The 17,157-nt window shown below is 49.8% G+C and overlaps 1 protein-coding gene across 1 annotated transcript in view; it reads left to right on the top strand.

Moving 5' to 3' along the window:
• Nucleotides 1-17,157, top strand: part of ADGRB1 (adhesion G protein-coupled receptor B1) — a 271,570-nt gene that overhangs the window by 67,448 nt on the left and 186,965 nt on the right. The window contains exons 2-3 of the mRNA XM_054018655.1: nucleotides 496-654; nucleotides 14,216-14,323. Of these exons, the coding sequence (XP_053874630.1) occupies nucleotides 496-654; nucleotides 14,216-14,323 (267 nt within the window). The remainder of the gene's footprint in view (nucleotides 1-495; nucleotides 655-14,215; nucleotides 14,324-17,157) is intronic.

Genomic DNA, 17,157 nt, shown 5'->3' with positions numbered 1-17,157 from the left:
GAGAGAGAGAGCACACCGCTGCCTCCTGCTGGAGGAAGTCAGGACTCTGTGTGTGTGTGTAAAGAGAGATGAAGCCCTTAACGCAGGCGTCCAAGTGTGTCAACCCCCCTGGGCAGATTTTGGATAATCCGCCCCAGGTGGTGCAATGGCAAGAATTGCTGCTGAGGAGTCTCGGCATGGGGCAAGGTTAGCAGCGATACTTTCGCAGTGTTCGGAAAGGGGAGACGCACTCCACCGGGTGGGGGAGCTCTCATTATGATCCAAATCAAGGAGGTGGGGGAGCTCTGCAGCCCTCCCCCCACCCCTGTACTATAACCTCTGCCGGCGCCCTACTCCGGTTCTAATCCTGCTGTATTGGAAGGCTCGGCCATGGATGCTACTTGGGGGCCTTCAGGGTCTGCTGTAGGATTTCCTACTTCTCCCCCTCGCCTGCTGCTTCTTCTCCACCCCCCGAGAATGCTGAAGCTGATGGTGCTTTTTCTGGGTTTTGCTCAGGTGGCTGGAACCCTTGGTCCGCTTGGGGAGACTGTACTCGAGACTGTGGGGGTGGTCTCCAGACGCGCACCCGAACCTGCCGGCCCATTCCCGATGAAGGCCTTATCTGCGAAGGAGTCCTGGAGGAAGGAAGACTGTGCAATAGAAAAGCATGCAATAGTAAGTGAGGCATGTTCCAATGCACGGGGGCGAGCCATCCGGTCTCCTGATCATAGTCTGTCGCCGTCAGTAATGAAGGTGTTTCAGACACAGGGTGAAATTGTTCAAAGGCTGCATCTGAGTAACAGTGCATGCCAACGTGCCAAGGAAATGTGATGCCGGGGCGGGCAAAATGCACATGTTCAGAGCCCTGCCGTTGCCTACACAGCCACCTTGCACTTATCTTGTCTTTCTGTGACTCAGTTTCCCCATCTGTAAAAGTTCCCCCTCCTTTGTAAAGCGCATTGAGATTTACAAATAAGAAATGCCCAGCAATAATGATAAACAGAGCAAGACCTGGTTACTAGACTAGTGGATAGACAGGGCAGGAGTTTCAGAAAGGCAGATCTCTGTAGGGACTAGAATCCTCTCTGTACGCACTGTCCCTTAGGGTCTGTCTACATGCACACAAAGCCTGGGCTTTGACTCAGGTTTGAGCCGAAGCCCCCTTTCCAGCCACGTACAAATCAGTTGGACTCCAGTCAGCAAGCACGCAGGACCAGGGTCCTAGGGTCCTGCTAGGGGGACGGGTCAGAGCCCGAGTTCTGCTGTGATTGAGGTCTAAACCCTGTCATTTTGCAGTGTGGACATAGCCAAGCTGCAGAGCTGAGCCAGAAGGTCTGCGTTGTGCAGGATGGACATGTCAGCATGGCTATGAGACCTGGGTCCAGCCCTGGTTTGCAATGCAATGTGGATGCTCAAGCATGGAGCCCAGGACCATATTTACAGTGCAGTGTAGGCATATTAGTGTTGCCACTTTCTCTAGAGCAGAGGTGGGCAAACTACGGCCTGGGGGCTGCATCCGGCCCTCCAGATGTTTTAATCTGCCCTCCAGCTCCCGTCGGGGAGCAGGGTCTGGGGCTTGCCCCACTCCACGTGGCTCCCAGAAGCAGCGGCATGTCCCCGCTCCGGCTCTTACACATAGGGGAAGCCAGGGGGCCCTGCACACTGCCCCTGCTCCAAGCGTCGCCCCCGCAGCTCCCATTGTCCGGGAACCACAGCCAATGGGAGCTGCAGGGGCGGCGTCTGCGGATGGGGCAGCGTGCAGACCCTCCTGGCTGTGCCTCCGCGTAGGAGCTGGAGGGCAGACATGCTGCTGCTTCTGGGAGCTGCTTGAGGTAAACACCCCCCAGAGCCTGCACCCCGACCCCCTCCCATGCCCCAAACCCCTGCCCCATCCCTGATCCGCCTCCCGTCCTCCGAACCCCTTGGTCCCAGCCCAGAGCTCCCTCCTGCACCCCCAACCCCTCATCCCCAAACCCACCCCAGAGCCCGCACCTCCAGCTAGAGCCCTCACCCCCCCTGCACCCCAGCCCCCTGTTCCAGCCTGAAGCCCCCTCCTGAACCTAGAACTCCTCATTTCTGGCCCCACCCCAGAGCCCTCACCCCCAGCTGGAGCCCTCACCCCTAATTTGTGAGCATTAATGGCCCATCATACAATTTCCATACCCAGATGTGGCCATCGGGCCAAAACGTTTGCCCACCCCTGCTCTAGAGGATCAAGGACAATCTGCCAGTGCCAGCCGGCAGAGGGATGTTGATGATTCAAGCCTGTGTCTTCAGGCACCTTCATTTCAAATGCTTCTTTTGCATTAGGCAAGTAGGGGGAAAAAAGAAAAAAGAAATCCAAGCCTGGCTAATGTGAGCGGGCTCTGATTATAATTATTCCCTTCTTTTTTTGTTTCAAATTTGCAGAGAAGTATGTTTGATTAGGTCCTCTGATGAGGCAGATAACCGGGGAAAGTTCAACTGTCTTCAAAGGCAGGGAAGTGGACTAGCTGACAAAGGCAAAGTTAAAATAGAGGGATGTGAATGGATTTCTCTAATAAGGGCTAAAATGATTTCATGCATTTTTTACCACTTCCATAAAGTTAAATCATGTTGCAATTAGGGGTTTTTTTTTAAAGAAACTTTCCAGTATATTAAACTTCATCTTCTCTGGTTCCTTCAGCAGATTTGTCATTCAGGCTCTGTCTAAACTAGAGAAGTTTTGTTCACGTTTCCCACAATTGCTAGTAACGTTGGAAGCACTAGTGTGCATGGGCAGCTGGCATTTAAAGTTTAATATTGTCCCTTTGGTTGCGTTATCTGTAGGAATTGAACCTGGGACCTCTGGATCTAAAAGTACAGGGCTGCTTGAGCTGAAGGACTATTTTAGCTCAAGGCCAGTAGCAGACTCTCCTGAACATCTGAAGGTATGTCTCTTCTGTAGTCAGAAGTTGGACTGCAGCATGTAGAGACATATCTGAGTGAGCTTCAATAACTCCAATACCAATCGTAGTGCCGTCCTGGCAGCACGGGCTAACCGTTCAGGTATAGACTTAGGACTGCTGTCCATGGTGCCATGGTTTCATTGCTAGCTAGATTAAAGCTACTTCAGGTATGTCTACACACATTGCACTCACACCTCTGACTTCAGTGTAGACATGTGCTGTATGTAATCTAGCCAGGGTGGATTTGATTTAAATCAAATTGATTTAAATCACTAGTCAGGAAGACTCGATTTAATCATGGATTTCTACATAAAAGTGCATTCTGGAATATGCGGCTCAAACAGTTTCACTTTTGTTTCTACTGCCTGTCCCTCCCTTCTCACATTTATCTCCAGACTTCTTCTCCTTGTCCAGATCTATTCCGCCCCCACCAATCTTCTATTCATTGAACTTTTTGAAACTTTGCACTTTTAGAGAGAGGTAAGGGATTGACTCTGTGTACACATTTGCAGAGGGACAATAGGGTTGAGGTCTGTTATTTCTCACCTCTCTCTATATATATATTTATTTAAAAACATTTTTGCTGTTAACATGCATGTTATCTCTGGAAACACAAATCCAAAGTTTGAGAACTGCAAAACTAAGCATCTCTGATGGTATCTTCTAGACTGAGCACTGAATCCCATTGGGTAGATAGAAAGATTAACCAAATAATCTATACAGAAGCCCCTGGAACCCCATAAAATTGGTCCCTAATCCCTGAACTATTAGAACTCATTTACAAAACTTTTCTTAAACATTACATGAATATATTGTCTCATCCTATAGAATTAAAAGTTATAATCCCTATTCCATGATGAGATAGAGATCTTTGATCTATAATGTATCTTAATTAAACCGATCTTTAGATAGGTTTTTTCTTCAAAAAGCATTTTATCAAAAAAATCTGTTTTAAATAAAAATAACCCGATTTTTTTTATATTATGTTTTTAAAAATCATTGATTTTTATCCACCCTGAATCTAGCCCCTGCACCAGGGGTTCTCAACGTTTTTCTTTCGGAGTCTCCCCCCCATGCTATAAAAACTCCATGGCCCACCTCTGCCACAATAACTGGTTTTCTACATATAAAAGCCAGGGCTGGCGTTAGGGGGTAGCAAGCAGGGTAATTACCTGGGGCCCCACGCCACACGGGCTCCCATGAAGCTACATTGCTCAGGGCCATGGGATTCAGCCCCATGCAGTGGGGCTTCTGCTTTCTACCCTTCTGGCCCTGCTTGGTAGCCCCCCTGAAACCTGCTCGGACCCCTGAAGAGAACCACTGCCCTAAAATACAGGCAAAAAGCCACACGGGATAGAGCTACGCTTCAATAACAGCATGTCCTAGGCCTTCGGGGCTATCAAGTTGCAGTGTAGATATTTCAGCTGGGGCTGGCGCCCTCTCTCTGGGACCCTCTGATCTCAGAGCGTGGGCTTCAGCCTGTGCCAGCGCATCTGTACACGGCAATTTTATAACCCCGCAGCCGAAGCCCGGGGAGCCCGAGTCAGCTGATCCCAGTCTTTTACCCGCTGTGGGTACGTCTACACAGCAGATGGGAGGTGTGATTCCCAGCTTTGTCAGATGTACCTATGCTTGAGTGGCTGCACGGCAGCTCAGGCTAGCCATGCCTAACCCCTGGGTATGTACTTGGAATTGGAAAAAGTTCAGAAAAGGGCAACAAAAATGAGGAAGGGTCTGGAACGGCTGCTGTAGGAGGAGAGATTAATAAGACTGGGACTTTTCAGCTCGGAAAAGAGACAGCTAAGGGGAGATATGATTGAGGTCTATAAAATCATGACTGGTATAGAGAAAGGAGATAAGGAAGTGTTGTTTACTCCTTCTCATAACACAAGAACTAGGGGTCACCAAATGAAATGAATAGGCAGCAGGTTTAAAACAAACAAAAGGAAGTATTTCTTCACACAACGCACAGTCAACCAGTGGAACTCTTTGCCAGAGGATGTTGTGAAGGCCAACACCATAACAGGGTTCAAAAAAGAACTAGATACATTCATGGAGGATAGGTCCATCAATGGCTGTTAGCCAGGATGGGCAGGGATGGTGTCCCTAGCCTCCGTTTGCCAGAAGCTGGGAATGGGCAACAGGAGATGGATCACTTGATGATTCCCTGCTCTGTTCATTCCCTCTGGGGCACCTGGCACTGGCCACTGTCGGCAGACAGGATACTGGGCTAGATGGACCTTTGGTCTGACCCAGTAGGGCCGTTCTTATGTTCTTATGTACTCGGGCGGCTTGCCCAAGCTGCTGCTGTGACCACACCGCTTTTTATAGGCACTAGCCTGAGCAGAGCTAGGCACATGGACATCTACCCAAGCTGCAAATGACGCCTCCCGGCTGCCATATAGACATATCCTGTGCTAGCTGCAGTCACGTAAGCAGCATACTGAATTCAAGTCGCTTTGAGTGCGGTTAAAGAACAAGGTGGCTAAAATGCTGGCAGCCCATTGACACCGGGGCTTGTGCCGCTGCTCAGATTGGTGGAGCTTATCCCGTGTTAGCAACTGGGGTTAGTGCTCATTTCCCTAGTGCGGACAGGGCCATAGAGAGGAGCACTCTGAGTGGGAGAATGAAGAGGAAGGATGATCTTTTGACCCATTTACGGGCCTAGGCATTTGGAAGTCTGGTCCATTTCTAGCTTCACCACTCACTGTTTGCCAGAAGCTGGGAATGATTACCTGTTCTGTTCATTCCCTCTGGGGCACCTGGCATTGGCCACTGTTGGAAGACAGGATACTGGGCTAGATGGACCTTTGGTCTGACCGAGGGTGACCAGATGTCCCGGTTTTATGGGGACAGTCCTGATTTTTGGGTCTTTTTCTTATATAAGCTCCTATTACCCCCCGTCCCTGATTTTTCACACTAGTCTGACCTAGTAGGGCCGTTCTTATGTTCTTAGTGCATGGCTGTGGGCAACTCACCTTATCCTCCCTATGAACCATTAAAATGGGAATCAGAACAAATACCTCCCCCAGCTGACTTTTGTGAGGCTCCACTCAGGAGCTGTAAGGCATTTTGGGCTCTTTGGATATACAGTGCTACAGAGTTGCTGCAAAGTCTTGTGATTAAAAGGAGACCCTTTAGCCCCACTCTTTCAGCCCTGCATCCTGCCTCAACAGAGGACCTGCTTCCACTGCCTGTAAACTGGGCTCTGAATTCCTCTGCTGGTGAATCTGCCTTGTCTTCCCTGGCTGTCCATTTCCAGTGTATTTTAATGTATTTCTTCAGATCTGTTTACAAAACCGAAGCATGACCTCCAAAGTGACTTTAACAAATTCCATGAATTTCTTCTGTTTCCTCCTTTTTTTGGCACATGAAGCAGGCCTGAAAGGATGTTTTTAAATTCTGTTTGGGTTTATTTAGGAAATATCAGGAATTGTCAATTCTGATCTTTCTTGGTTTTGTTGGAGTCCTTTGTAGAGGTCATCAATTCATAAAGGCTAGAAGGGACCATTGGAATCATACAGGCCAGAGAACTTCCCCAAAACAATTCCTGTTTGAACTAGAACATATCGTTTTTTAAAAAAGTAATCCAATCATACAAATGTAGGACTGGAAGGGACCTCAGTGGGTCATCTAATCCAGCCCCCTGGACTGAGGTAGGACTAACTATTATCTAGACCATTCCAGACAGGTGTTTGTTCCTAAAAAACCTGTTCTTAAAAACTTTCTGTCTGATTTTAAAAGTTGCCAGTGATGGAGAATCCATCCCAACCTTGGTAAATTGTTCTAATTGTTCATTACCCTCTCTGTTAAAAATGTACACCGTATTTGCAGGCTGAATTGGTCCAGTTTCTCTATGGTCACAGAGACGTATATTGCAAGCTCCCAAACTTCTTGCCAGCACGACCCCATTTTAATGATTTATTTCCTTTCCTGACTGCAGACAGCACGCCGGGTGCCATTTTATTAGGGTTACCATATTTAAAAAATAAAAAAAGAGGACACTCCACGGGCCCTAGCCCCGCCCCTTTCCCACCCACGGCCCTGCCCCTTTCCCACCCACGGCCCCGCCCCAACCCTGCCCTTTCCCCACCCCTTCCCCAGAGTCCTCGCCCTAACTCCCCCTCCTCCCTCCCAGCCACGCGAAAAGGGCTGCCCGAGCGCTACCGGCTTTACGGTTTGCCAGGCAGCCTCCAGACCCTGCGCCCCCGGCCGGCGCTTCCCCAGCACAGCTGGACCCCGGGAGGGGAAGAGCCCAGCCGGGGGAGCAGGGTCTGGAGGCTGCCCGGCAAACCATGAAGCCGGTAGCACTCGGGCTTCGGGCAGCCCCTATGCCTCCGGACCCTGCGCCCCCGGCCGGGCACTTCTCCTTCCCGGCTCCAGCTGCTCTGCTCCTTCCCGGACTCAGACTTTGGCTCTGTTTAAGAGCCAAGCTGCCCGAGCCAGCGCTACCGGCTTCAGGCAGCCCCCGTGCCTCCGGACCCCAGCCGCTGGCTGGGCACTTCTCCTTCCCGGCTCCAGCTGCTCTGCTCTGGCGGCGCAGGGTCTGGAGGCACGGGGGCTGCCCGAAGCCGGTAGCGCTGGCTCGGGCAACTTGGTTCTTAAACAGAGCCGAAGTCTGAGTCCGGGGAGGAGCAGAGCAGCTGGAGCCGGGGAGGAGAAGTGCCCGGCCGGCGGCTGGGGTCCGGAGGCACAGGGGCTGCCCGAAGCCGGTAGCGCTGGCTCGGGCAGCTCGGCTCTTAAACAGAGCCAAAGTCTGAGTCCGGGGAGGAGCAGAGCAGCCGCGGGAGAGGAAGTGCCCGGCCGGTATTTTTCCCGGACATGTTCGGCTTTTTGGCAATTCCCCCCGGACGGGGGTTTGATTGCCGAAAAGCCGGACATGTCCTGGAAAAAACGGACGTATGGTAACCCTAATTTTATTCTTCAAAATGCCATTCTCCGCAAAGTATCAGGGGGTAGCCGTGTTAGTCTGTATCTACAAAAACAACAAGGAGTCTGGTGGCACCTTAAAGACTATGCCCAAATAAATCTGTTAGTCTTTAAGGTGCCACCAGACTCCTTGTTATTCTCCGTAAAGCATCACCTCGTACGTATAGTGCATAGGAGGTCACGCTGTGCAGGGGGTGCCATTTTGTAGAGCAAAATGGTGTCCTCCATGCATCGTGGTCTCGCACGTACCGCGCATGTAAGGTCATGCTGTGCAGAGCAAAATGGCCTCTTCTGCCCCCTACGGATTGTTGTGACCCCATCTGCTGATGACACGACCCCGTTTGATGTCCCGACCCACACTTTGGGAACAGTTGCCTTACCAGAAGGAATGCTGACTTCAAAAGATGTCCTTTTCCACAAGTTTTCATTAGGCATTAAAGTTAAATAGAAGTTAATTTTTAAAAAAGAATTCTAAAGAATCTGACTGCAAATTCCATTCCCTTTGAGTTGAAACTAGTGAACAGATGCAACCACCAGCAGGTGACCCACCAGATAACGACAGCCTGTAGACCGTACAATACAGGTATTTCCATTGGCTTGACCCATTGTCCCTGCCCTCCCATGCGTTTCTCAAACAGTAAAGTTTATCACCTGCTGTTCCTCCCCAATTCCCTGAAGCACCCATGGCTAAGTGATGCGCTTGGATGCAAGTGCAGGGTGTCCCTCAGCCTTAGTACAAGCCATGAGCAATGCTTGGTGCCCAGAGATGGCGAGGGATGACTGGACTTGAAGCTGAGCACAGGCTGAAAACAAACTTTCATCTGCTAGCAGCAGCCCTGATTAGCCAGGATCTTTTTAGCCATTCAGCTCAAAACAGTTAATCTGAAGGACAATGTTCAGTGTTTGTTATTGTTCCTTGCTGGAGGCAAAGAACCCAGTGATCTCCTCCCTCCCAACTCAGGCAGAGAGATTTCTGCCATCTGTTGGACTTGGCCCAGAGCTGCTATTTTATAGGGAAAGTGCAGCAAGATAGAAAAGGCTTTGGGGACTGGCAAGCTTACCCTGCCCCCTTTGGATTGAAGGGGCAAGGCAACAGCCCTTGTTCTAATGGCCCAGCCCTGCCATGAGGTGCTAGAAGCTCTGATCGCTAACAAATTGGCGTGCTGAGTGGAGCTGCTGTTCACGCGAGGAGGCTGACTCCGGGAGCTGACAGAACTACGACAGCAGAGTGGGAAAATACAGATAGGGTATCTCACATCTCACATCCTGATGTTAGTGTCCTGGATCCCCAGAATGACCAAAGATGTCAGCAGCCCCCATTTAATCCTGGGGAATGAAACTAACAAGGGAGCCAGCTGAAATGAAGCCATCCAGTCTGGCAGAGGCAGTGTGAAACCATCACGGACGTTTATGAATATGCCGAACAGGCACATACATCTCTGCTCCTAATCTAAAGTCAACCAGGCCAAATTCTGTCCTGGGTTACACCGGTGTAAACCCAGAGCAACTCCACTGATTTCAATGGAATCGCTCTGGATTTACATGGGGGTAACAGAGAGTGGGATCTGGCCCCGAAGGTATAACATTTAGCTATGCATATGTTCAATCTGCCATGCAAAGGAGTGCGGCTCATACTCGATTTCTACCACCGCCCCCAAATGCCATTAAAAATAGCCCGTTTGCTGGAACCACAAAGAGAGATGAAATGTCCTCCGTGTGTGAACGTATCTGTTCCCTGCAGGCAAGCCTGGGATTCATCAAGCTAGAACAGCATCTTGTCCTGTACGGAGGAGCCGGCTGCTGTTGCCAGCAATACTTTAATTATATTTCTCCTTCAGAGAGCACTTCAAAAGTTTAGTAACTGGGACTCACTGATCACACCAGGCAACATTTTCACTGGTGTTGGGTGCCCAAATTGAGCCAACTGGGGCCAGTTCCTCCGCTGGCGTAAGCAGTCAGAGCTCATTAAAGCTTGTAAGAGCTGCTGAAGGGGCCCCTTTCTTAATGTTCTCCCATTACTCCTAGCTCTGCCTCCTTGTAGATAATGCCGCTCCTTCCTTTGTGTTTACACCACTCTGGTGTTTGTAGCCTCTTGTGGTGGCCTCCCTCTTTTAGTTGTTTCTTAACCAGCAGAGAGAGCTCTTTTAATCTTTCTTCATAAATCCATCACTCCAGCCCCTTGAATATTTGTGTTCCACTTTTCGGAATCCCTCTATTTTTTTCTGGTAATGAGATGCAGAGAAATGAATGTGGACCTCCAGCTGTGGAATGCAGACCTCCAGCTGTGGAATGCAATACTCCAGCTGTGGAATGCAGACCTCCAGCTGTGGAATGCAGACCTCCAGCTGTGGAACGCAATACTCCAGCTGTGGATGCCCTGGAACCATGTAGAGAAGGACTGTGACCTCCTTGCTCTGTGTGGCAATGCCTCTGCATATGCAGCCTCCTTTTGCTCATCTCGCACTGCAAGCTCCTGTCTCATTTACAGCACACTCATCCCTAGGTCTCTTTCAGCACCACTGCTGCACAGGTCTCTCCTTCCCATTGAATATCTGTGCTGGGGATTATTGCCTTCCCCGGATATCGTTTCTAATGAGAGTCTCGTTTGGTTATTTTCTGTCTGTGTTTAAAACTTCTCTGGATTCCCTGGTGTCATTTCTGTGTCCTCAGTGCCAGCTCCTCCACTGCTGTCTGTATGGTTCCTTAGCCTACAGCGTAAATGACAGATCATTTATGTAGATAAGACCTAAAATACCACCGGACTTAACACTGATCCCTGTATTACCCTCCCTCCGTTCGCTACATTGCCGAAGGGCTGCGGAGTTCCATGCACCCAGGTCGCATCTGTGCCCCGTTTCTCTTGTGTCGCTCCCCTAACAAAGCTCCTGCAGACTGACTTCGGGCTGGATCCAAATCCCACTGAGAGTTTTTCCATGGACTACACTGGGAGTCGGATCAGGCCCCCTTTATGCAGAGTGAGAGAGTGCCGCCCTGAATGACTCAGCACCACCACTGACTATTTTTTGGATGACCATTCAAAGCAATTCCAAACGAGGCCCAGTGGGAATGTTCCTGCTTAGTGTGAAAACAGGGCTGGATTCACCCATTTTACCCTGGAGTCACCCCCTTGATGTCGATGGAGTGACACCGGTGTAAAAGTGGAGTAAGCCAGGGGTGAATCAGACCCTTAGTGGGCAAAAGAGCTGGCATTTTCAGCCCGTGGTTCTGATCAGCTGTCATTGGGTGAGATACGGCAGCTAGGCCTATCCTGTCAGCAGGGGAACAAAAGCAATCACACAACTTCGCTGAGACCAACACGAACCATCAGGAGACTCTAATCAGACAGAACCCAGACATTCCATGGCAGGTCCTGTCAGGGAACTAACCCCTTAGTGACAGCCAGGGAAAGCAATGGAACAGCATGGAACGTGTTTCTAATGAGACCCCGTCGATAGATTAGTAAATAGACTGCTGTGGAGGGAACACATCTGAGATGCCTTTGTCATGAATGATCATCCAGGGTAGCATCTCCTACTTCAGCTTCTGAGGACAGATTCACCCAGCACCAGATCTAAGCCCCACTTAACGCCCGGGTCAGTCCCACGGGCCGGATTTTCAAAAGTGCTCAGCACCCACTGGCCCCTGTTGTTCTCACTCAGGACAAAATTGGAGTTTAGCTCTTGTGAAAATTAGGCCCCAATTGTGGGTGCTGGGCCTTGTTGAAAATCTGGTTTTAAGTGATTAAATGGTTCTTAGGCCTCATTGTGTCCTACTGCTCAGGAGTAAATTTTACCAGCAGTGCATCTTCTGGGGGACTGGAAAAAAAAATAAAAGGCACACCTGAGATAACTCCCTCCCCCTCCCCATATCTGCACGTAGAAAGTCTTACTAATAGAACCTGAGATTAGTGAAACTGACCGGATTTTTAAAAGCCAATTTGCTTCATCTGTTTTCCCACCCTTCCAAAATCACCAGTCGCTTTTGAAACTCGTGGCCCTGGGTTTTTACACTACATCCATTGCTGAGCTCCCAACAAATCTATTTAAAGCTCGATAGCTAAACATGGCTGCTCATCCCTGCTTCTGCGCCCAATTTGAATGAGTTTTGAGTCTGGGGGCGGCTTATGGTGGCCAAGGGATGCTGTAGAATCTCATGGTTTTGATCCTTTCAAAACCGTGGATTTAGAGTAGATTAGACTAGACTAGACTTGAGTGGTAAACAAGGGGATGGATGGTTAGATTTGGGGGTAGGTATGTAGGTAGGGGCCCGAAACCAAACCCCACATTGGAACAGCCCTGAGTTTTCTGGGTATTCAAAATATGAACCTGAGGCCAGATCCAGATTTTCCAGTTGATCCTTATCTGGGTATAACCAACCCCCCAGCCCCATACACACTTAAATACTGGGATGTTCAAAATCCAGCTATTGATTCTAACTGCATCCTGAGCTCCTCTCCGATAACAGACAGACGCTGTCCATTCTCCTCCTCATTTATTTTGCTGGCAGTCAGTCTGCAGACTGCCAGTGCTGGAAGGTTAAGAGAAGTCATAGCAGACTGGTTCCAGGGCTCCTTTGCATGGATGCTGTGGGGGAAGGAGACCAGGGGGGTGGGATTTGAAACTGGCCTTTAATTAGGCAGCCCATATTGGCCTCCTCCGCAAACCAACCTGCTCTACACGAAGTCTGGCTCCCGGCAGGGACGCTCTGCATCCTTCCTCCCCCTCCTCTGCGTTCCCTTTTTTGATGGCGTTACAGACTCGCACCAGCACATGCCTGGAAGCTTCATTAACCTTTATTAATTTTCCCAGGGTTCCAAGGACCGGATTTGTCACCACTTTCAGCCCTCAGCAGCGTGCATGCTGTTTTGAAAGGGCGAGAGGCTGTTGTGTCTCCATCAGGCAAAACGACCCTCTGTCCGGTATATTCTGTTTGGAAACAAACCAGTTGCCAGATCATAGATTGCTAGGGCCAAATTCTGTTCTCCCTTACACCATATAACGTTGATAGAGTCAGTGGAGTTATTTCAGATTTACACCCAGATAACTGAGAGTAGAATTCTTCGATCCGAAGAAGTGGGCTGTAGCCCACGAAAGCTTATGCTCAAATAAATTTGTTAGTCTCTAAGGTGCCACAAATACTCCTGTTCTTTTTGAGAGCAGAATTTAGATCCTGGCAATTCTCTCTTCCATTGTTCGTTCCCCTCTAAGGGCATTTGCATGCAGAAACCACTGTTCTGGGTGTGCAACCTGCTGGATGCCACAGAGGGTATGAATCTACTTCAGGTGACAGCTAGCGTGCTAAGGGCTTAACATGGGAAGTTAAGCCGAATTAGAAAAGAGTTAAGCTAAAGTGAAACAAAGCCACTTTCTTTTGAATAAGAGCCTCCACACACAGGATAAATGCGTTTTAACGAATGCACTGTAAATGAGTGAATTTGGCATAACTTTCCTGCGTGTCCCCATGTAGACATGCCCTCAAGGCCTGATCCGGGGCCCACTGAACTCAATGGGAGAGGTCACTGGTTCCAGTGTGCTTTGGATCAGGATTTTTGTCCTTCAGCAGAAGCAGTAGAGACTCCTGCTCTTAGCTCTGGAGTCCCTGGGGTCAAGGGCTAGATGTCTGGTGGTCTCTACCCTTAGCCAGTCATGTGATGGGGGCCGACAATGTTGTGTCCTCCCCTTCTCCGATCCTGAAGAATCCCCTTCCTTTGCAAATTCCCTTCTGCCCTTCCCATCTCCATTATGCCCTGTAGACAGCTGCAGACCAAAACCAGCTCGGGAAATAACCCAGGCGAGGTGGAGCTGTATGCTAATAATACTAATACCTAGCTCCTATATAACACTTTCCATCGTAGAGCTCAAAGCGCCTTACAGAGCGAGGTGAGACTCGCTGTCAATGCATCTCAAAGGTCAGCAGAACCCTAATGTGTACAAGGAAAGCTGCAGAAATTGGCTTGTCTTAGGGGCCTAATATGAAGTTGCCTGTTGTTCACAAACACTTTTCGAGTGTGCCTAGCATTAAACCACCCTGTATCTGTTGATACCTCCTGGGGGTTTCCTAGAGAAGGGTCTGGGGGAGGGCGCACAACTTCACTGAAAGCTATTACGTGAAGCTTAGGGGACGGATGAAACGGGTCCCAGCCTCTAAATGCTAAAGCCCCTGGTTTGACGGCAGCCCAGGCCAATGATCTGGCTTAGGAGCTAATGCTGACAGGGGCGGGGGGACGTCTGTGATGCAAATCAGCGGCGCTGGGACTCTGAGCTCCATGCTGCCGAACTGGGCTTTGCTGTTGGTTGTTGTTTTCTCACATGTAACTTTGTAGTGAAAGATCTCACAGCGTGAACCCAGGTTTATTTACGTGACCCATTGCCTTGCCGTAGCCAATGGACGCTATAATTCCAGAAGCCAGTCGCTGAGGTCCACAGATAACAGAAAGCGAGAGGATGCTGACGAACTGCAGCAGTATGGATACCCCGCACCTCAAATAGGTAAGCTCCGAACTAAGGCAACAATCTCCTGATCCTTCGGTGGGGCTGGGGCCTGGATTTCCAGGCAGAGTTGGGGTCTGCCCTGGTCTAAAGAGCCAGCTGACTTGTTTTCTTCCCGGGCGACAGACACCAGACATTAGAGTAACGGTCATTGCCCAGCATAATCCCATCCGACTCTTTCTAAGGGGTTTGTACTGCCACCCATCACCGTAGGATCAGGGCATTTCAGGAAACATGCAATCAACCAAACTCAGTCTGTGTTGCTCACAATCCACTCGTCAGCAGGAGTGATGCCTGCTTCCGAATCACTGGCTAGAGATCTGACACTCGGCAACGATTCTCATCAGCGGTGGGTCCATTAAGCCAAAGCTGGCGTGACGGTGACATAAAGGGGCCCAACGCGCAGGTGATATACATGCCATGCATTCCCCTTGACCCCCAAGGACGGGTGGGGGTAGGGGTCAGGGAGAGGAGTATATCAGTGTGGGCATTGCCTTAGGCATTCACTTCTGTGTGGGAAGGCAGGTTAGGTGGCACTGGGATGACAGGTTTTTCCACCCGTATCTTCCAGCAATCAGGAAAGAATACAGGCAACAACAGATCACATGCTCTAGGAACTCAGGAGTTCACTGGCACATGTCTTTTCCCCTCGCCCCTCCCCGCCTCTTGCCCATGTTGTTGTAGGATTCAGGACTTTTGTCTCCCACTCTCTGCAGCTCTGGGTTTGATCCAGGTAGCAGGACAGGGACGATCAAGGATTCTGCATCCGATTCTGCCTTAGGGCCTGGGAGGTTCTGAGCTCCCTCCACACCTGCTGACTTCAGCCTTCAGCGTTTTGCAGGAGCTCCCGGCACCACATGGTTGGACCCCACCTGCCCTGTGATTACACCAGCTGCAGGTTAAAAGCATTGTCCTGAGGCCTTTACTCTCGCCTTTGCTTTCGAAAGGCTCAAAGAGACACCAAAGCTGTGACCTAGATTGCAGGGAACCGAATCCTCAGCTAGCCTACTTGCACTGAAGTCAGTAACCTGCCAATTGACGCCGTCTGAGGATCCAGCCCCATGTCAGTAGGCCGCACCGTGCAAGCGTTGCCAAGGTTCCCAGGTGTTAGGGCAGAGTTTGGCAGCTTTCCCCACGGGGCAGGGTGTGGTCTGAATGTTCTCGAAAGTAGAAAGGGGTGGCTTTGCCTGCTCCATTTCTCAGCCGCTCTGCACTGTCCGACAGCGCAGGGGCGGTGAGTTGTGTAGCGATAGAATAAAGGAACCCAAGCTGCCTGGACAGCCTGCTGGTGAGAGTGTCTTGTGATGAAGGAGCTGGCTTTGCATTAGAGAGATGATGGTGAATCTCAGGGCGGAAGCTGAGTTTCTGGACACGCGTTCAAAGCGCAAGAAAGAGAATGAGAGACAAAGGGTGAGGCAGAGAGGGAGGGGAATTGTAGTAATGGCACCTCACTTCCCTGGCCATTTCTGCAGTCACTTGATCTGTACGGTCTCATAGACTCATAGACTCATAGACTTTAAGGTCAGAAGGGACCATTATGATCATCTGGTCTGACCCCCTGCATGCTGCAGGCCGCAAGACCCTTCCCTGGACTCTGCCGTTGAAGTCCCTAATCCTGTGTTTTAGTGACTTCAATCGGCTGAAACCCTCCTGCTAGTGATCCCTGCCCCATGCTGCGGAGGAAGGCGAAAAACCTCCAGAGGCTCAGCCAATCTACCCTGGAGGAAAATTCCTTCCCGACCCCAAATATGGCGATCAGTAATACCCCGAGCATATAGGCAAGAGTCTCTAGCCTGACCCTTGTTGGCCATTATGCTATTCATGTACCATTGCTTGGTCTTCCTTGGCTACTATGTTTTACCATTAAACCATTCCCTCCATAAACTTATCCAACTTAATCTTAAAACCAGACAGGTCCGTCGCCTGGAAAAACAGCTCTGTAACAACCCTTATCTCAGTGGTTCTCAAACTGAGGGTCGGGACCCTGCAGGGGGTCGTGAGGTTATTACATGGGAGGTCACGAGCTGTCAGCCTCCCCCCCAAACCCCGCTTCGTCACCAGCATTTATAATAGTGCTAAATATTAAAAAAAGTGTTTTTAGTTTATAAGGGAGGTCGCACTCAGAGGCTTGCTATGTGAAAGGGGTCACCAGTACAAAAGTTTGAGAACCACCGCCTCAGCTAATGCAGTGTCGTTGGAACTGTGTCGGGCCCAGGATATTAGAGAGACGAGGTGGGTGAGGGAATATCTTTTATTGGACCAACTTCTGCTGGTAATAGAGACAAGCTTTTGAGATACACAGAGATCTTCTCCAGGTCCAGGAAAGGTCCTGAGAGTGTCACAGCTAAATACAAGATCGAACAGATAGTTTAACATGAGTAGTTAGCACATATTCTAAGGGACCATTCAAGGTGAGGTGGCTCGTTAACACCTGTGTAGTTATAGGACAAAACAGGGAGTTAGTGGGTTACAGATGGTTGTAATAAGCCATAAATCCAGTGTTTTTATTAAGACCAGGATTTTTAGCGTTTAGCAATGTTCTGAATTTAAGCTCCCAGGGTCATCTTTGGAAAGCATTGTGCAGGTTTTCTTCAAGAACCAGGCGTGATAGGTCAGATTTAGAGTGATAACTTCAAGAGAGGTGTTCACCCATAGGTGATACGGTGTTCTTGTCGTTTATCATTGTCCTGTGAAAGTTCATTCAAGAGCGTAGTGTCTGGTTTCACCCACATCACTGTTGTTAGAGTATTCCCTGCACTGAATGAGGTATGCCGTGTGTTGTGATAGACATGTGTGGGACCCCTGTGATAGGCATGCGTGGGGAGGGTTGATCG

Source organism: Malaclemys terrapin, chromosome 2 (assembly GCF_027887155.1).
Source record: "Malaclemys terrapin pileata isolate rMalTer1 chromosome 2, rMalTer1.hap1, whole genome shotgun sequence".
In the NCBI taxonomy this organism is placed as follows: Eukaryota; Metazoa; Chordata; order Testudines; family Emydidae; genus Malaclemys; species Malaclemys terrapin.
This window is presented reverse-complemented; position numbering and strand designations above follow the sequence as displayed.